The sequence below is a fragment of the Malus domestica genome, chromosome 02 (assembly GCF_042453785.1).
Source record: "Malus domestica chromosome 02, GDT2T_hap1".
Taxonomy (NCBI): Eukaryota; Viridiplantae; Streptophyta; class Magnoliopsida; order Rosales; family Rosaceae; genus Malus; species Malus domestica.
The window spans coordinates 33,477,925-33,498,659 of NC_091662.1; the positions used below are offsets into that span (position 1 = coordinate 33,477,925).

Genomic DNA, 20,735 nt, shown 5'->3' on the forward strand with positions numbered 1-20,735 from the left:
TGTTCGTAAGTTATAGACAAAGAAAACATATACGGGGTGTTACATACACATACATGGGGTGTTACATACACATATTGTCCTGCTCCTGCACTGGCAGGAACCTTCCCTTGTTAATCATCATTAATCAAGAGAATTTGATTACATTAATATTTTCGTTGACTTTGAATTAAGTTAATTGAAGTTGCATCTCAAATTCTCCTTCTCAAATTGAGAGAAATGAAAAATACTTGTCATTTAAAGAACAATGAAATCCATAAACCAGTTAGAGCATTTAAATATGTGCTACTACTTCCCCAATTTTGGGATTTATTTTATTTTTTTTCTTTTTGTGGTCAAGAAAATTTGGGATATTTGAGGATTTGGAAGAAAATTCATATCGAAATGCATGGTGTTTTGCCACTTGGTACTACGATCTAGTAGTATTTTTCTTTATTTGTAAGTGAGTTTTTAATACCTCATTATTACTAACTCATTGTGAGGCTAAGCCCACATTCTCTCTCTTGAGCAAATAATATCGCTTGTTAAAAAAAATACACGATCTTTTGCACAAGTTGATCATCTTTGAATTAAAGGAAAACTTGCATATGAGGCATGGGTTTTCAAGATGCGTAAGGTTCAAGGAACTTCTTTTTCTTTCATTTTTCTTTAGTTAAAAAGTGGCACGCTTTTACTTTAATAAACGGTCCCAATTATCCAAAAGCACGAAAAATGAACTGTAATGATATAATATTTTTGTTTACTTGACAATCTAATAAATATAAAGTTGAACCGTCTAATAGCCAAAACACTTTTGTCAACAAAGTTTTCTTCCGACCCAAAAAAGAAAAAGAAACTTCAACTCCCTTCCTTTGCAATTCTAAATGGTCGTACTCGTTATCCTTAAAGGTTCTGCTGGATCTTATCTGATCAAGCTCTTTCGGGATCGTAAAGATTTACTTGGACTCTCACAAAAACCCGTGTAGAACCCAAAGGAATACTTCTCCACCGGTTAGTGGACTGCTCACCTGTCGGTGTGCCTTGCTCTAGTTTAGCACACCAACTTAGGGACTTCTTCCATATAAATTAACAAGTCATACAAAAAATTGGTAATCAAAGGTGGATCCACGAAAAGATCAAGATGATCTTGACATTTTTTCATACAGGAAAGTTTAATGTTATGCTTATAATTTTTTAGGTTTTTTGTAAGTTCAAGACCCCAATCGACATTTTTACTTTAATTTCGTTCGTCGGGCATGATTTGAGGTTTGTGGCTCCTATTGAGTTCAAACAATCTGTTGCTTGTGAGCTTTGAAGAGGATTATGGTAAGGGAATCAATGGAAAGTGAAAGGAAGAAAGTCAAAGAGACTTGGAGTTTAGGTTTATGGAAAAGGATGATGAGCATGACTTTATACCAGACCCAAACCACGGTAATTGGTTGCTTACCACTTGACACAGTAACTTATGTTAGATAGTGAAGCATTTCAGATTGAAAACTTTTGGGCCTTCTAAGCTAAAATTATAGTTCCGCCACTACTACTAATCACAATTTCTCTCAGCATCGGATCCCATTGGCAAACAGCACATCTATGTTTTCAATTGATCTTTCAATTTTTTCTTTTGCAAGTTTTCTTAAAGGGTAATGCTAGAGAGTTTAAATTTGTAGATAAAATTTTGTAAACTAAATGACATGGCAGCTCACAATTGGATGATTAATTAAACATTGATAAACATGCTCATTTCTATTAAAACATATTATTTAGTTTGTAAATTTTATCTACATTTACGAATGAGGAAATTGTACAAATGGTCCCTCAACTTTAATCAAATTGGAGCAATGGTCCATCAACTAAAAATTCATTACCTTTGGTCCCTCAACTTATCAAAACGTGCAGCTATGGTCCCTCAACTAAAAATTCATTACCATTGATCCCTGAACTTTAATTCAAGTGGAGAAATGGTCCTTTAACTTTAACTCAATTGTAGCAATGGTCCTTCCAATATAACTCGTTTTGACAAATTTTTTGACATAGTTGACGAAAAGAACCATAATTATACACTTTGATGAGTTAAGGGACCCTAATTATATAAATGGTCATTCCAACATAGCTTATTTTGATAAAATTTTGACAAAATTGATGAAAAGGACTATAGCTACACATTTTGATAAGTTGAGGGACCAATGGTAATGGATTTTTAGTTGAGGGACCATTGCTCCAATTTGATTAAAGTTGAGGGACCATTTGTACAATTTACTCTTTACGAATTTATGTGTTAATAAAAGTGGGAAAGTAAAAAATTAAAAATAAATTATTTTCCTTGAGGGGGCAGGAGCAGGACTTCCCATCTTCTTCTTGCGGAGTTGTAAAACATCCGGCTTCAACAAAAACCTTTGCAAATTCATCCTCAACCGACTCAATTTTTGCTTCCCTGAACCAATTTCACAACATTCCCAAAATTTAATTCCGATCAATTGTATTAAAACCCTAGATCCCCTAACTCTCCTCCACCTTCAATCAACCTCCGAATTAGGGTTTCCGCTCTCCAATCCCAGAGGCACGCACAGAGCTTGAACGATAGCCATGGACGACAGCTGTGCGGTGTGTGCCGATACTCTGGAATGGGTTGCCTACGGTGCCTGTGGACATCGCGAAGTCTGCTCCACTTGCGTCGTTCGTCTCCGCTTCATCTGCAACGATCGCCGGTGCTGCATCTGCAAGACCGAGTCCGACGTCATTTTTATCACCAAGGTGCTGTATTTTTTCTCTGATCTTGGGTTAAAGATTCTTACTTTTTAGCTTAGGATTTTGTGATGAAACTTCAAACCATAATTGTGGGTTTTTGATATGTGAATTTTCTTTGTGAGAACTTTGATACACGCAGAAGCTGGAAAAAATTGTCCATTTTTGTAGGATTATGTGTTTCTGAGCTGTTTCGCTTTCGATTTGCCTGTTCGGGTTGAATTCTCTTGGTATTTATTGACTTATCATTGTGGTGCATATTGGGTTCTTTTGCCTTTGGATGTAATGAGCTTCTTGACTGCATGATTTGTGTTTTATTCGATGAGTTTTTCATAGAAGTTTAAGTGGCATGCATTTGCCCGTACACGCTTTCTTAAATTTTTGTTCATTGTCGATGTATCTGTTTATTGTGAAAAAATTCTAGCTTTACATAATTTAGCAGATACATTATTCAGTGCCTGCTCCCTTGTAATTTGTTATAAGTGGGATGCATTAACTTTTTTTGCACTTTCTTGATTCTTCCCTGCTTCTGGTTTCCTTATGTGTGTGCCTTGATGATCTTTTCAGGGTTTAGGAGATTATACAAGGATGATTAATGACTTCTCAGTCTTGCCGACTGAAGTAAGAGAGGGTCGCGTGGGACCGTATTGGTACCACGAGGACACTCAAGCATTTTTCGATGATGTGGACCACTACAAGATGATCAAGGCAATGTGCAAGCTTTCATGCAGCGAATGTGACAAGATGGATGAGCAATCAAATGATGGCCCAAAGCGTCGCGGGAAGATTCGGAACCTTAATCATCTGAAGAATCATTTATTCCACCAACATAGGTTGTGGATGTGCTCTTTATGTTTGGAAGGGAGGAAGGTAAAAGCTGTTACTCTGATTGCTAAGAGACTTGATATTTATCGTATATTTACATTTCAAGCAGCGCTTTTGCTCTATTATCTTCTTTCTGTCTTCTTAGGTATTATGATTCTTATTTGATTTATCTAATTAGCTTCTTTCATGTTACGCAGGTGTTTATATGTGAACAAAAACTATATACTAGAGCTCAATTGAGGCGGCATATAAATACAGGTGACTCTGAAGTGGATGGAAGTGAGAGTGAAAGAGGTGGCTTCATGGGACATCCTATGTGTGAGTTTTGCAGAACCCCATTTTATGGGGATAATGAGCTGTACTCCCACATGACTACTGATCACTATACTTGTCATATATGCCAAAGGTATTCGACCGTCTTTCACTGGAAGAGTGCTATGTTTTGATTGTAATTTTTAAAATGTTTAAGCGCATATGAGATTTCTGCTGTTCAATGCAGGCAGAATCCTGGACAATATGAATATTATAAGAATTATGATGACCTGGAGGTAAGTTATTAGTGTTGTTATTTATTTTGTATTATTTTTTTCCTGCTGCCATTTATGTGTTTTGAATGCTTTTTCATTGTATGTCACAGATGCACTTCCGCCAAGGTCATTTTCTATGTGAAGATGAGTCCTGCCTCAGCAAAAAGTTTGTTGTCTTCCAATCTGAGGCAGAAATGAAGGTGACTTATAAAATGTGAGAAATTTATGCGTTCCTGCTCTTGTAGTATTTAATTTTTGACTTCCCTTTCTTATTTATTTTTCAGAGGCATAATACACTTGAACATGGAGGGAGCATGTCTCGTTCCAAGCGTAATGCTGCTCTGCAGGTAAGTATACTATTTTTTGTTCTTCTCTGCAATTTCCCTTCTGCATCGAGGCTCGGTTCTTCTCTCATTTTTTTTTATATTTGTAATTCAGTTTTTATGCAATATAATTATCTTTCGTCGTATATCTGTAACAGATACCAACCAGCTTCAGATATCAACGAAGTAGTGAACAAGATCATCGACGTGGAAGAGGCGGAAGAGGTCTGGCATTTCGTCGTGATTCTTCTGAAAATCAACTTTCTATGGCTGTTCAAGCAAGTTTGGAAACTGCTCATGCTGATAGAACATATGATGATCCTTCATCCTCCAGACTGCAAGTTCCTCCAGATATTGGGGATACAGGTGATATTGATCCGATCGCTGATTCATTTGAATCATTAAGTGCAACAGATATCGAAACATCTTCAAGGTACCGTCAAGCCGTGGGGCCTATTTCTAGGAATGGGCGTTTGGAAGAATCTTCCTTTCCTCCCCTCTCAATGGCAGCTGGCAACAGTTCAGACCCCAAACAAGACTCAGATAGTCTGCCTAGCAACACAATGGCAGCGCATCTCCGCCGGCAAAACAACCACAAGGTGGCTATTAATAGCTCTGGAATGGCTTGGCCAGCAGCAACACGTGGGCCTGTGGCCGTTAATGGTTCTGGACAGGCTTGGCCAGCAGCAACACGTGGGCCTGTGGCTGTTAATAGTTCTGGACAGGCTTGGCCAGCAGGAACTCGGGGGCCTGTAGTACAACCTACTAATTCAGCTCAGGCTTCGCCTGCGACAAGTGTTTCATCTCGTGTTTCTGGTCAGAGCAATATGGCCTTTGGTAATGGACCCAGACCATCTAGTTATGCCAGTTCCACTCAGGCTCAAGTTGAGACTAGACAGAATGCCTTTGGTAATGGATTGAGACCATCTAGTTATGCAAGTTCTGCAGCTCATGTTGAACAGACAGCAATACCTGGATTGTTATCATCAGGTTCTTCAAGGGATTCAAGCAACACCAAATCTGGTAGGATCAGCCACTCTACGTCAGCTCCTAATTTGGTCGAAAATGGATCTGTTCAACCCTCCAATTCTGATTTTCCGCCTGTTTCTGCAGTACAAGTGCGTAAGTTGCCTTCAACTACCCATCCTATATTGAAAGCGGAGGATGTTCAAACTGCTAACAAGTCCTTAGTGGAAAAGATTCGTGCCGGTCTTGAATTTGACGAAGAAAAATATACTATTTTTAAAGACATATCTGGACAGTATCGCCAGGGTTTGGTTGACACAGGAATATATTTAGATTTTGTGCGGCAGTTTGGCTTGCTTCATCTTGTCCTTGATTTGGCTAGACTCTGCCCTGATTCTCAGAAGCAGAAGGAGCTTATCGATGCCTACAATACTGGTACTCGCAATGGATGGTCTCAGGACAGTCCTAAATTGAAAGATGGTAAAAATTCTAAGAAAGGTAAAGGGAAGATTTCAGAGTCTGAAAACAGTAATTCTAAGAACACGCTAGCAGATAGCATTATTAGCTCTGTACGGGAACTTCAATCAAACTACAGGCCTACGGAAGAAGCAGTGGAGGTGTTGACAAAGGATGGGTACCGTGCTGCCAAAGGAAAATCAAATCTGTTAGTGAATGGGCACCAGGAGGAGTTGAATTCTCGCAGTCAACCTCTAGTGCAACCGAGGGGCCAAAAGGATTCCACACCAGCTGCTAGGCCGAATTTAGTGGATGGTGGCGGAGGGAGTAAGCAGCGGAAGAAAACCTCCAAATTTGATAGAGTCCGCTTGGGTGATGCTGCAGCACTTTTAGATAGCAGAAATTCTGATTCTCAGCCAGATGCCGGTGATGAAGGATTAGATGGGAGGAGCAGTAACTCGGCTGGAGGATTGCCTGTCAAAGGTGTTTGGCGAAAAGGAACTCAAAAACTCTTTAGTTAGAAGAAATACAATGATGATTTACATCATCATTTTTTTGTCGGTAAAGTCGTGGTTACAAATTGAACTCTGTATTTTGGAAAAAGAGTTCGCGTTCACCCCACTTTTTGCGACCATTTAGTTCTCAACTCTGCATCCAGGTTGGACTCTCTGTTTTAAGCAACTGGGCAGTGGGGTGCTGTGTGGCGTGGCGGTTTCGACTTTTCCTGGAAGGATCCTGCCTCGCCGTATTTATCGTTATGGTACAAGTGTTCATGTATACTCTTTCGGAATGAGAATATAATGCAAAGGTGTGAGACTTCACAGGTTTGTTGTTGACATTTCTGTCTTTCAGATTTCTATGGTTATGTTTTTTGTTGCATGCTTGTGTTATTAAGGTCCCAAAACGTTAACAGACGGAAAGTGGAATCGTCGAAACTTGGGAGAATTGTTACTTTAATTTTATTCTGCTTCGTTATGCAGGCTTGTTTTTATTTTGGCTTAATTGGATTATTAGTCCCGTGGTGATAAGGAAGTCAAAAGATAGCCCTTGTGGTCAGCAAATTAGGATTTAAACCACTGTGGTGAAGCCCGTTAGAATTTAGGTACAAAATTAAAAGTTCCGTCAACTCTTTGATAATTGTTAGCTCATGAACCGAGTTATGTTTTGGCCTCATATGTATAGTTCACGTGCTAACAATTAAAGGAGAGTTGACGTAACTTTTAGATTTGTACCTAAATTCTAACGGACTTCACAACAGGGGTTTAAATCCATATTTTTTTTTATCACAGGTTTATCTTCTGACTTTCCTATTATCACGGGATGTAATAATCCAATTAGGCCTTTTATTTTTTCATGTCGAAATAATGGAATTCACTTCTTGATGGAGGGATACTTTACTTGAGAAAGGCATAAAATGTTTTTACCTGACTTTGATCGGAAAGCGAAATGAAAACCGAGCTTGCTATGAGAGCTCATTCGATCACTTCCTCATCTATCTTTATGCGGGGAATGTGAGATGTCTTGTGTCAGTCTTTCCCTGGCGTTGTTCGGACGCTATATCTTTAAGAAAAAGCAACCCTTGATCGCCCCCGTTATCTTGTAAGGACCACCACTACAACAATCAATCCTTATTCACTAAGTGGGGTTGGTTGCATCAATCTTGAAACACTACTGCACTCGGTTTTGTGTCAAGTTTTCTATTTAGCTCCAATTACTCCATATTTTTTCTTAAAGTCTCATTTCCAAGTCTTCCGAGATGTTCCTCTATCCTTTTGCCCTGGTCCTTGTCGTATAGTCGCATCTTCTAACTGGAACATTTATAGGCTTTTGGTAAAAGTTATCTTGAGGGAAGGACCACCGCTAATGCTCGAAAAAGTTAAAAGAGATTGAATATTAGCACGTAAGAACCATCTTGAGGGAAGGATTCCGGATTGCAGAAACTTGCAGTATCTAAGCGTGCTATTATTAGCACACTTATAAGAAATAGAAATCTAGTTCCAATTACGAAAAGGCGATATTTTAGAGTCTTTGAGAAGTTAGAGACGCAGACAAGGATGCTTTGAACTGGGATCTAAAGGCGTGTGATGTTATGGTCGATATATGCTCGGATAGAGAGGCTTTGCGGGATGCTTTAAGGTGTGCTAAACAAAAGGGCTTCCTTCATATTTGCGTGGAGGGAGATTTCAAACTTGTTATTGATGCGATATAGAACTTATGAAGTATTTCTTGGAGATTAAGGTTGGTTTGGTATTGCTGTGTTTTGAAAAAAAACTGCTTCTGATGTGCTGTGAGAATAAGCTCATTTTTTCTGCTTCACTTTTTCAGCTTTTTTTTCACCCAAAATTGTGAAAATAAGCTGTTTTTAAGTGTTTACCAAACACCTTTTTAAGCTCAACTTTTTTTATACCCACTTTTTATAAAAGTATCTTAGTACCAAACCAGTACTAAGACCAATAATTGAGGACATTCAATGGTTAGCTTTCTCTTTCCTTTGTATCAAATGGAAGCATATCTTTAGGCAAGCAAACGTCCTAGCAAACGTCCTAGCAAACGTCCTAGCAAACGTCCTAGCATACATTAAATTCATTATAATACATTTCGGTGCATACATTAGATACACACATTTCAGTACATACATTTCGATAAAAACATTTAGGTACATTAATTCAATATAATACATTTCGGTACTAATATTTCCGTGCATACATTTCGGTACACACATTTAGGTATATTAATTTAATATATTACATTTCGGTGCATATATTTCAGTACATACATTCCAGTACATACATTTCAGTACTTGACACACCCCGATCCAGAGGATCCAGGTGTGCTGGCCGTCACGTGAGCGTTACGTAACCATAAGTGCGACACGGAAGCAAAACAACAACATACATAAGAAGGAATTCAAACCAACTCTAGCAGAACAACCTACTAGAATAACAGGACAAGTTAAGATAAACACATAAATTCAGAGCATATGTTTAAGTGCAGTCAAGTAGGACAAAAATAAAAGTACATCACCCTCAGGTGAGTCCTACATGTCAAGTGTCTGTCAGAATGCCGGAAAAAGACCTCGAGAGCCACCAACTGCTAACTAGAACCTGGAGGGGCGCAAAACAAAATGAGTGGGTCAGTAAAACTAAAGATTTTCCAAAACATTTCGTTAAAAACATTTCTAACCCCTCACCGTAAAACCTGTATACTTTCCCAGAAAAATAGTATATAAACACATATATATATCATCAAGAGCTCAAATCACAATCCATCATAATAACATCGCATAAATGATATGCCATGCCCAAAATATAATCAGAATGCATCAATATAAATAAGGTGAAATAATAAATCAACTGGAGACCCTACAATGGTTCTGTACGGTTGATTCTAAAGCTTAACATCCCACTCAGCCGGAGTCACCACAGTGACCTATACGGCCCTGCCGGAGTCACCAACTGTGACCTGTACGACACTACACTGCACATCACTCGGAACTACGTATAGTAGTCTGTACGATGATAGGTGTATAAATACGCTCTAGTGCTTCTCTCAACAATCATCAGCGTGCATAACTAAGGTCACCCACTAGTCGGAATCACATCTAGTGATCTGTACGACTAGCATGTCGGAACCCTCACATGGTCTGTACAACATCCACCTACTTGGATCCAAGGCGAGCGTGCGGTGTGGTGAATAACAATATAAGCACTAACACCTAAGTGCAGGTTATGAGCTTTCAATGCAATTCATATAAAATAACTCATCTGAATGATAATAAAACTCACATGTGCGTCCACCGCGTCAATTCACATATATATGCATCAATTCTCAATTCAAATATCTCAACATTTGCATGCATGACAATTTAAATCATAATTTTCATATAAACGCATTTTCTCGGAAAAACAGTTGTATATAGGTAATACGAAATCAAAATTGCCCACTCACTGATAAGTCGATGGGTCGTAACCCCCGTGACGTCCCTGGATGCGCTCGTCTTCGGGATAGGTGTCACCTATATGCGAAACAACTATAAAAACGTTAATTTAAACACATAACCAATAATTCGAAATAACTTCTCATACGATGCTCAATTTGGGTATATGAATATACCACATCGACCTACTCGACGTCACGGACGTCGAAAAATTTTTGGAGGTCCCACGCGCCCCCACGCGCCGTGGGTGGCACGGGTCCACGCGCACCTTCTTCCTCAGCCATTCGCCGGACTGGTTTTTCCGGCGGCCGATTTCCGACCAAACTTTGAACTCCTTGTTCTCCTTCGTTTCTCAACCAATTTCTTCGTATTTTATACCAAATTGAAGCCCCAAACACATAGAATCACGATAGACTAGTTCAAGGCTCTAAAAATCAAGAAATCTCACCGGAAAAGCCCAAGAAAACCGGCCAAAGTTGAACCACATTATCCCGACGTCCAAAACCTTCAAACGAAGCACTCCGAGCTTCCTTGGGACCTCACTAAGCTCACTACAAACTTAGAATTCCCTGAAAATCAACATTTTACGTTTGCATGAACAGTGACCAAAAATGGAGGTTCGGGTTTCACGTGATTCCGATGGTTTCACTTCCTAAAACTAGTACCAATCGACTTAAAATGACTCAAGGATGAAGATGCATACCTTGGTTGCCTCGATCCACCGAGATTTGGGAGGTTTTGGGTGTGTCCGTACGTATGGGTGTGTGTGAGAGAGAGGGAGTCGAGATGGAGAAGAGAGAGAGGATTTGTGATGTCCAAAAACAATCCCCACCATCAATTTCTTCCCTAATTCCCTAACCACACAACCAAACCAACAATTTAATATTTTTATCCACTTAATGGTATTTCCAATAGTTTAGGAAAAATATGAAATATCCAAAACATATCACACACACACCTTAGTAACGCCAAGGGTACTTTCGTCATTTAACACTCCCGATAGAAAATCTCGGGACGGACTGTGACAGTACTAGTATTTAAATACATTAGTTTAATATAATACATTTTGATACATATATTTAGGTACATTAATTGATTTTTTCAAGTTTGAAGAATGTTAAATATAATTAATAAATTGAAAAAAAACTGTTTTTTGGTCAAAAAATAAATTAAATTTTGTATATTAATAAATTTAAATATTTAATGGGAGACATTAAATAAAATGCACATTATTTATTTTGAATCAAGGACACATCAAGGGATTATAATCAATATGTATTCTAACACCAGGTTTATTTTAAATTTCAATCTTCTTGAGAGATTAATGTTAAAAAAATCCCATTTAAAAATTATAGCTTTTCTCTAGGTTTCAAGGAATTAGATAATGTCATATGACGTAATTGTTGATAATCAAATTATTGCTTAAAAATTTTATGAACGTGTTTATTTTTTATTAATAAAACATCACATAATTTACAAATATAGTAATGTTTGCTGAAAATTGATCATCTCATTTCCTCCTAATCCACCAAATCAGGAGATTCGAACTATTAAACTTTGATCTAACTGCTAAAGTTATTATAACTTTTAAAGTGGACAGTTGTTTGTAACCGTTAAATCAAATTTAAATTATCCAAACCCCTTAATTTGTTGGATCAGAAGAAATGGATCCGAAGATAATTCATTTCTACGTTTGCCTAGCATGTTCCATATAAAAAACGCCGGCTGTTGAGTGGACCCAAAAAAAAATAGAAACGACATTGAGATGTTGGAAAGGGACCCGTCGGAAAGAAGACATAAACAAAGTGCGCCCGACAGCTCCCACATGTGGGCCGTGGGCCGCTTCGCTTTTACCGAGAGAGACGACGAGACTAAAACATCCCCCAACAGTCCTACCCTTCCGTCACCCGGGCCGTAACGGCAGAAACGAGAGTCATTACATTTCGCCCAGCGAATCTCGTCAGACGTAACGGTGAGAAATTTTGGCGGTAAAAAGCACCTAACCCTGATGACGTGTCCCATCGCCATTGGCCGCGGATGTTTTGTATGTATGTATGTGAGTCATGACGGGATGCTATGTTGTTTTTCCCGCGCTACCACATGCAGGGTTTCCCCAAAAAGAGGCCTAAAACCAAACGAATTTAGAGAGAGAAAGGAAGAGGAAGAGGAAGAGAGAGAGAGAGATAGGGTTCCAGAATCACAGAGAGAGAAGAAGAGAGAGAGAGAGAGAGCCTCCGCTTAACAGAACGCCGTCGTTTTGCTTAACATTGGCAGATCTGCTGCTCTCCGAGAGCTCCGACAAGGGGATCAGATATATAGGTAGATCTCTGCGGGTTTTGCTTCGGAATAAAAATTCGTTTACTTTAATTTTTTTTTAAAGCTGCAATTTTTTGGATTTTATTTTTCATTTTTGTCACTCTTTTTCTGCTTGTGGATGGTTGGTTACTATTTTTTAATTTTTATTTTAAAGCTTAATTGACTGTTCTACGAAGTAGATTTAGTGAATTTTTGGAGCGAAAATTTGCTCGATTGACTGAAGAGATCAATTACGGCAGTTCGTAGACGTACAGTGAGAATTGGTGTTCTGGGTTTTGAAAATTTTCTCTCTTTTCTGGGTATAAATCTTGGGATTTTGGGGGTTTTTTAAGTAGTGTGTTTTTGGCAATTCAAATTCCTGCATTCGGAAATAAATCCTTCAATTTTGTTTTGTTTTAAGTTTTGAGGTATGATTTTACAGAAATTAACTTTGGTAATTTTGATTTTGGTTTGGTTCAGCTAGGGTTTAGATGAGTCCACCTGCTATGGTGAAGATGGAAGATACTAAGCCTGAAGTTTCACCTTCCATCAATTCAAATTCCGAGAGCAGCGATTCAGGCCCTGTCCAAGATCGATTTACTGATTTGTGCAAGGTTGCCACTTTTTCCCCCTTTTGATTGTGATCGAATTTATCCTCTTGTTCTTTCTTGTAGTAGATGTCATTTTGTGTGTAAAGTTTAGTTTACAAACTGTTCTTCTAATACTCTTGGAATTTCTGTTGTGTTTCTGTCGTCGTTTCTTGATTTTAGTTTCTGTGGATTTATATGGTTTCTGACTACAGAATGTATTGTCGTTGGACGAGAACTCCTACACACAAGCTGCGAAACTGTTCAAGGAAACCAAACATCTGTTAATATCAAATGCGTCAGCTATTGGCAACGGAACAGTATGTATTGGTTTTTTTTTTTCATTCTGTTGTCATATTAATAAGTTAAGGTGAAATAAGGTCTGAGGTGATATCTTATAGGATCCTTTTGCTGGAATATTTGTTTGGCTCTGGTTTTGGTTTAACCTAAATGCATTTCTTTGTGCAGCCTGAAGAAGCAGAACGGTTCTGGTTTGCCTTTGTTTTGTACTCTGTGAAAACATTGAGCAACAAGAATTCGGATAATTCTCAGAAGAGCTCCGATGATAATGGATTTTCTCTCTTCCAAATTTTGAGAGCTACGAAGCTGAAGTATGTTGTTTGCCAATCTGTTTTCTTTCCTTTAGCTTATAATTAGCTGCTCATGAATTCTTGTCATCTAATTTTCTTCCTTTTGGGGTTGTTTTGTAGCATTGTAGATTTTTTCAAGGAGCTTCCTCAGTTTGTTATTAAGGCTGGTTCAATTTTGAGTAATATTTATGGCGTAGATTGGGAAAACAAACTTGAGGTATTAATTTGTCAGAGATAGTTTATGCTTTGAAATTAGCCGTGTTTTTATGTCTTTCAACGTTCTGTTTTCTTGGACTTACTTGATCCTTTGCTCATGATTTGAGCTCTGAATTTGTCAGGCAAAAGAGCTGCAGGCAAATTTTGTGTACTTGAGCCTGTTAAGCAAGTGAGTTACTTTCTTTTGCGCCATTATGCCTGATATTAATATTATCTGATGGTTTTAGAATTTTTCCTCGTTCACTTAAAAGTTTCCCTTATGTTTTGTGAGCTATCTGTAGTTAGGATGAAACTAAATAAGCAGTGGTACATGTCTGTTGATGTCAGATTTTGAAATTGTTGGTAGTGGCTTGACATTGAAAGATGTTTATCAGGCTGTAGTGGGAATGGTTGGCAGGGGTGCTAGGGCTTGGAATAGATTAAAATTAATGTTTGATTACAAAAAGAAAGAGAAGAGGTTGACTAAATAGCTATAATTTGTTGGATCTCAACCTTATCTTGTATTGCAAATCCTTCTTCTTTAGTATGTTAAAAGAAAACCTCAAGATGTTATGTTGTGAAATAATATGCTTGTATTAAAGAAAAATATGCCAAAGCAGTGTTTCTAATGAATCTTTAGGATAGTTGAGTACATGGCTGAAACCTATTGTACATCATTAAACACCCCATTGATGATTGTATAAACGTATGACACCCCCTTTAATCTGTGCAGTTTCATGAACATTAATGGAGTATACTGAAATCACTAAGCACCTGCATGGGTGGCTTTCCCTGCTCACCCATACGCAGTCTGGAAATCTCTTTCTTTTTTATTTTCATGATTTGCACTGACGTTGAGTAGAAAAATAACATTATATGACTAAAAACTTTCCTTAGCTTGATTACCATTTAATTCAGACTAGCTAGATTGTTAATCGCATTGAGATGATCCAAACCTTGTATGGGTGACTATATTTGGTATCGCATCACTTTATGTGGAGATTATGCTGGATGTTTCATTGTATGCGTAACAAATATGCTTTTTGTACTTCGTTCAGACAAATTTAATTTTATTTATTTGAGAGGTTTTAATCTAGTAGAGTCCTATACTAAAAATTTAATGCTTCAAGGTACTACAAACGTGCGTATCGGGAGTTATTCTTGACAAGTGATACAAATGCCAATAAGCAGTCAGCTGTTGCCAGTGGAACTGGTTATGTGTCAGAGTATCATTGTTTTGGATGGTTGCTGTTTTTGGCCCTTCGTGTACACGTATTCAGCCGATTTAAAGACCTGGTGACTTGCACAAACGGCTTGGTTGCAATTTTGGTCAGTTGCATTTCTGCATTACTTTTGTTAGTTTGTGGTACTAGGATCCCAATCAGTTACTTGAAGTATCCTGCATGATATGAAATTAATAGATTTCCAATTTACAGTAAACAAGAAATAGGTTCCTAGAAGAAGTGTGAAAAAAGTGTGTATATACATATATATTATGTAATATTTCTACCCATGTACATATCTCCTTTTTGGCTTCCTACTTGAACATGTAGGTTTTCTTACTGCTCAGTTTTCCTTTTTACAGGGAATTTTAATAATTCACGTCCCTGTTCGCTTCAGAAAGTTCAGCATTCATGATTCAACACGCTTTGGTAATATTTTCACCACTTTGTATATAATGATTTTCCTTTCATTTTCAAGGAGGGATATTCAATTTTTGAAACTTTCTTCTGATTTTGATCATTTCCTTGATGTGTTTCCTCTTTCTTCTTTTTCAATTTTGGCATTTTATTGGATCTGATTTGATTAGTGTCTAATTCAGCAAGGAAAGGCAACAAAGGTGTGGACCTGCTTGCATGGCTTTGCAACACTTATGACACCTCAGACGATGAGTTGAGAAAAACAATGGAAATGGCTAATGGTTTAATAGCAGATATTTTGAAGAAGAAGCCCGTTTCGGCGTCTGATTGTAAAACTGAAAATCTAGAGAATATGGATCCAGGTTTGTATCAAAAGTTTCTGCTATATACAATGATTTGATTCAAAACTTAAAAGAAGATGGTTTGCATGAAATTTTCTGCTGTGCTCTTTTGTCATTTATCAATAATTCTTATTAGGGAGAATGACAAGTCATCCAATTCTGTTACTGTTAACAATTCAATTACTATTAAATAACTGAATGTAATTAGTTGTGGTATCTGTTGAGATTAGTTAGGACAGCTATAAAAGTAGTCAGGGGTATCTATGTAAATAGCCAAAGGCTATATATATCTACACAGTGTGTAAAGTTATCATTCAGTCAATACAATTGAAAACTTACAGAGGAAGTTCTCTGTTTCTTTATGGTATCTCGCCATTTTGCTTCACAGCTTCGATCCTTCTTTCTGCTTGCTACATCGATTGATTCGTGATCGATTCTTGTTATTCTTCTTCTCTGATTCTTCGATTCGTCTTCTACGATCTTGATTTCTTTAGTTCTAAGATATGATGCTGTGAATGCAGATGGTTTGACGTACTTTGAAGGTCTCATGGAGGAACCATCTTTGTCTTCCAGTTTAGATATTCTAGAAAAAAATTACGATGATGCAATTCGGAATAAGGGTGAAGTTGATGAGAGAGTCTTCATCAACGAGGACGATAGCTTACTTGGTTCAGGGAGCTTTTCAGGAGGATCCATGAGTGTAGCTGGTGTGAAGGTATGCTTTTAATAAATTCAACTATTCAGGACCATACATGTGGTATTTTAAATTCTATTTTCTTTTCTTTTTTCCCGTTGCTTTCACTTTTGTGTAGAGGAGTTTGTTGATAGTTTCATTTATTCTATTATGTTAGAGGAAATTTGATTCCATAGCTTCCCCAACAAAGACAATTACAAGTCCACTCTCTCCCCATCGCTCTCCTGCATCTCATGTCAATGGTGGTGCTAATTCAAAGATGGTGGCTACACCTGTGAGTACTGCAATGACAACTGCAAAGTGGCTTCGGACCTTTATTTCTCCGCTTCCGTCAAAACCCTCAGCTGAGCTCGAGGGGTTCCTGGCATCGTGTGATAGGGATGTTACTACTGATGTGATACGCAGGGCACAAATTATATTGGAGGCCATATTTCTAGATAGTGCCCTGGGAGAGCGATGTGTAACTGGTAGCCTGCAAGGTGCAAACCTCATGGACAACATCTGGCAAGAGCAACGAAGATTGGAAGCACTCAAACTTTATTATAGAGTTTTGGAAGCAATGTGTAGGGCAGAGGCTCAAGTACTGCATGCAACTAATTTGACCTCCTTATTAACCAATGAGAGGTTTCACAGATGCATGTTAGCCTGCTCTGCAGAGTTAGTCCTGGCAACACATAAGACTGTCACAATGTTGTTTCCAGCAGTATTAGAGAGGACCGGTATTACCGCTTTTGATCTTAGCAAGGTGATAGAGAGTTTCATTAGACATGAAGAATCTCTCCCAAGAGAATTAAGAAGACATCTGAATTCATTGGAAGAACGACTTTTGGAGAGCATGGTATGGGAGAAGGGTTCCTCGATGTATAATTCTTTAACTGTTGCAAGACCTGCCCTCTCAGCAGAAATAAATCGTCTCGGGTTATTAGCAGAGCCCATGCCATCTTTGGATGCAATTGCCATGAATATTAACTTCCCTTGTGGAGGGTTGCCTCCAGTACCTTCTTTACAGAAGCATGAGACTTCACTAGGTATTTATTTCACACACACACACACACACATATATATATATATATCTTCTCGAATGAAGTTGGTAGTTTGGTCCTTCATTTTTATGTGGGTTAGTGTTAGTACATGGAAATGGATTCATATCCACTTGGTGGTTGATGATATAGTGATGTGCTGAAGTGGTGGTTTGATATTTTCATTGTTTTTCAGGTCAGAATGGGGATATCAGGTCTCCAAAGAGATCCTGCACAGACTATAGGAGTATATTGCTGGAGCGGAATTCCTTTACATCTCCTGTGAAGGATCGTCTTCTGGCCTTAAGTAACCTTAAGTCAAAGCTGCCACCACCTCCTTTACAATCTGCATTTGCCAGGTATGCCTCCAGTCCTAGGAACTAATAGATCCAATTTCTTGTAGCAACTTACTGCTTCATTTGTTCTCTTAATTGTAATATAATTCTGATATTCATGTGTGCAGTCCAACACGACCAAATCCAGGGGGTGGAGGGGAAACATGTGCAGAAACTGGAATCAGTATTTTCTTTAGCAAGGTGCGAGGCAGTCCAAGAATTTAGTTCTCTATTTATTTTTCCTGTAAATAATTGTAGAAAGTCTTCCTGATTGGAGAGGATTTGTGTTGTAGACTGTAGTTTAAACCAATAACAGTTTATTTGGCATGTTTAACCACATGACCTCATAACTCTGCCTTATCAGGATTTATCCTCTTCTTAACCATAAATTTCTTTATCTAGATAAACAAGCTGGCGGCAGTCAGAATCAATGGAATGGTTGAAAGAATGCAACTGTCTCAGATAAGAGAGAATGTTTATCGTCTCTTTCAACAAATACTTGTTCAGCGGACATCTCTCTTTTTCAACCGCCATATTGACCAGATTATCCTTTGTTGTTTTTATGGAGTTTCAAAGGTGTGATATTACTTTTGACAGTTTTATGCAATGCTGTGAAATAATCTTTTCTTACTCACTGTTTTCTGGTTGCAGATTTCTCAACTAAATCTCACATTTCGGGAAATCATATACAACTACAGAAAGCAACCACAATGTAAACCGGAAGTTTTTCGAGGCGTGTTTGTTGAGTGGCCTTCACCACGCCGTAATGGGGTACGATGCCTAATATTTACTTTATCACTGTTAGTTTCCTGGATAAATCCCAACCTTTCTTATGTTTTGGTTACAGAGACCCGCACAGGAACACGTGGATATCATAACATTTTACAATGAAATATTCATACCTTCTGTGAAGACCCTGCTAGTTGAGCTCGGACCTGCTGTTACAGCAACTACAAGAGCTAACGTGGTTCCTGAAGTTAACAACAATAATGATGGTATGTGTGTTAAAACATATGTGTAACTGCCTAATGTATTTCCTGTTTCTTTTGGGATAATCATATCTACCACTCCCTAATAAGCTCATCTTGTTTTACCGGCCAATTAGCTCCATGCCCTGGATCACCTAAAGTATCTACTTTTCCAAGTCTTCCTGATATGTCTCCAAAGAAAGTTTCTGCAGCGCACAATGTTTACGTCTCTCCATTGCGATCATCTAAGGTACTTGTTTAGTTTTCCAGAGTCGTGGGAATTCCATTTTTCTTTTTCATACACGTCGCCTCATAGAATAAAAGAGGTCATCTCTCATGTTCAACGCAAAGTTATGTTAACTTGTTCAATATGTTTTAATCTGCAACTTATTTAACATAACTAGTTTTATATTACTGGAATTTTGAATCTCAAGTCTTTGATAGGTCAACATTGCAGTTCTATTATGCCCTTTTTTGGTGAACATTTGATGTGTCGGCCTCTTATTCTTTTCGTTTGTGAAACCTCAAAGCCCATTGGCCTTAACACAAGTCCATGAGATACAAACTGGTTATATAAATTTATTAAGGGGAAAGTCTAGTAAGTTGTTTTTGGCTCAAAGTGTTCTGTGTATTTCTTAGGACTTCGCTATATATTCATGCATGAATTCTCACTTTGAGCATACTTTATGAGCATCTGGCTTTAAGTCTCAGGACTCAATTTGGCCAAGGGATTGTTCAGTTTCGTTTTTCCACTTTGGATGCAATATAGAGATAGATTGAAGTGATGCAAGTGAAATCATGTCAATATTTTGTTGATTCCATTCTTTTCATTGTCATACCATTTGTATATATCAGATGTACATCAACTATCTGCATCTCTGTGAAAGTATAGTCTCATTTATGTTTTCATTAGGCTACTAAGGTCTATCTATCTACCAAGTATGCAATATAAGGTCAACATAACATATTTTATTTCAAGAGTTCCGGGATACTGTATACGTATTTCATGGACCATGTTGCTTGACTTAGCTAATGGTTGTATGTGACATGGTAGCCAATCGTTTAACTCAGCCAAATATGTATTGTTAGCCGAAGATACTATCACGTCTACCCTTCGGCTATAGTCTTCAAGACTCTTGGGATCATGATAGTGTAGTAATGTTGAGATTCTCTCAATGTATTTGCATTATGTTTAATTAATTTCTGCAAAGAAATCAATTATTGGTTTCGAGTCTGAATCTGATTCCGAACTGTTCACAGATGGATGCTTTGATATCACATAGCTCAAAAAGCTATTATGCTTGTGTTGGGGAGAGTACTCATGCTTATCAGAGCCCTTCGAAAGATCTCACTGCCATCAACAACCGCTTGAACGGGTATGCTTTTAGTTTATGGATGAGATTAACCAAGGTAAATTGTCACTAAATAATGATTCCTCTGATGCATTCATTTCCCTTTTCAGTACCCGAAAGCTCAGAGGCACTCTCAACTTCGACAACGTTGATGTAGGCTTGGTCAGTGATTCTATGGTGGCCAGCAGCCTGTACCTTCAAAATGGGAGTTGTTCATCCTCACCCGGTGCCCCAGTGAAAACTGAGCAACCTGACTCATAATCCAACGGCTGTATAGTTTTCCTCTTTGTAAATCTAGTCCTTTGATTCTTCGCAGTTATTTTATGCATTTTCCGTTGATGACACGGGGTTCTGAATGAGCGGCCGGAGTTACGTAGAATGGCCGCCACAGGCTCCCTTACTTCTCCATGTATTGATGATACATGTTAGGTAGGTTAGCTAATTTGAATAAAAGTTTTGTTTCTCTTGTTTTCTTCATGGCCTTTTTACGTTTCAAGTAATTGTATCGCCGTTCTTCTGTTGAATGTGAGTTCTTGTGAACGTGCGTGTCGTCAGATGCATCCATACCGGATGCTCCAATACTCACTCGATACACCCCGAATACGTATCTGATACTTGAAATCCGTATTCATTGGTGTATATTTTTTGGCAACATTTGACTTTTGGAGATACCCGTATGCACACGATTGACACACATCCTGAAAAACAATGTATTTAATCTTGTATTTTTAAGTTCTTGCAACAGAGTAAACGTGGGTGTAGTTGTATTGGCCAAATCACTCTTTCTCGTAAACTCAATCATGACCATAACCCAATTATTCTAAACACTTTGTTTTTATTTTGGTTGGAAATGATGGTAATGGATTAAGCAAGTCAAATTACATAGGAATAAGGTTTAGTCAACGAATATAATAAATAGTCTTACTTTTTGTGTGGTCAGAAAAAACCAAGACTTCAGAATTTTAGC

The 20,735-nt window shown here is 38.0% G+C and overlaps 2 protein-coding genes across 4 annotated transcripts; both read left to right on the forward strand.

The window, feature by feature from the left end:
- Positions 1–2,284: 2,284 nt before the first annotated feature.
- LOC114821969 (uncharacterized) lies at positions 2,285–6,790 on the forward strand. Its single transcript, XM_029095655.2, has 7 exons — positions 2,285–2,727; positions 3,286–3,588; positions 3,741–3,949; positions 4,043–4,091; positions 4,181–4,270; positions 4,355–4,417; positions 4,552–6,790. The coding sequence occupies exons 1-7, from the start codon at positions 2,560–2,562 to the stop codon at positions 6,334–6,336; spliced, it is 2,667 nt and encodes an 888-aa protein (XP_028951488.2). The 5' UTR covers positions 2,285–2,559; the 3' UTR covers positions 6,337–6,790.
- A 5,043-nt stretch (positions 6,791–11,833) lies between these two features.
- Positions 11,834–20,240, forward strand: LOC103426968 (retinoblastoma-related protein-like). Of its 3 annotated transcripts, none has more exons than XM_008365046.4 (19): positions 11,834–12,071; positions 12,528–12,661; positions 12,850–12,954; positions 13,103–13,245; positions 13,345–13,441; positions 13,563–13,609; positions 14,550–14,748; positions 15,005–15,071; positions 15,242–15,421; positions 15,922–16,115; positions 16,252–17,122; positions 17,310–17,472; positions 17,577–17,649; positions 17,851–18,024; positions 18,100–18,219; positions 18,296–18,443; positions 18,554–18,666; positions 19,677–19,792; positions 19,879–20,240. In XM_008365046.4, the coding sequence occupies exons 2-19, from the start codon at positions 12,539–12,541 to the stop codon at positions 20,027–20,029; spliced, it is 3,084 nt and encodes a 1,027-aa protein (XP_008363268.2). In that variant the 5' UTR covers positions 11,834–12,071; positions 12,528–12,538; the 3' UTR covers positions 20,030–20,240. The 3 variants fall into 3 exon arrangements, with proteins under 3 accessions (XP_008363268.2, XP_008363269.2, XP_070673959.1); XM_008365047.4 differs by having other exon boundaries at positions 11,885–12,071; positions 12,532–12,661; XM_070817858.1 differs by lacking the exon at positions 11,834–12,071 and adding an exon at positions 12,226–12,367.
- The last annotated feature ends 495 nt before the right edge of the window (positions 20,241–20,735 follow it).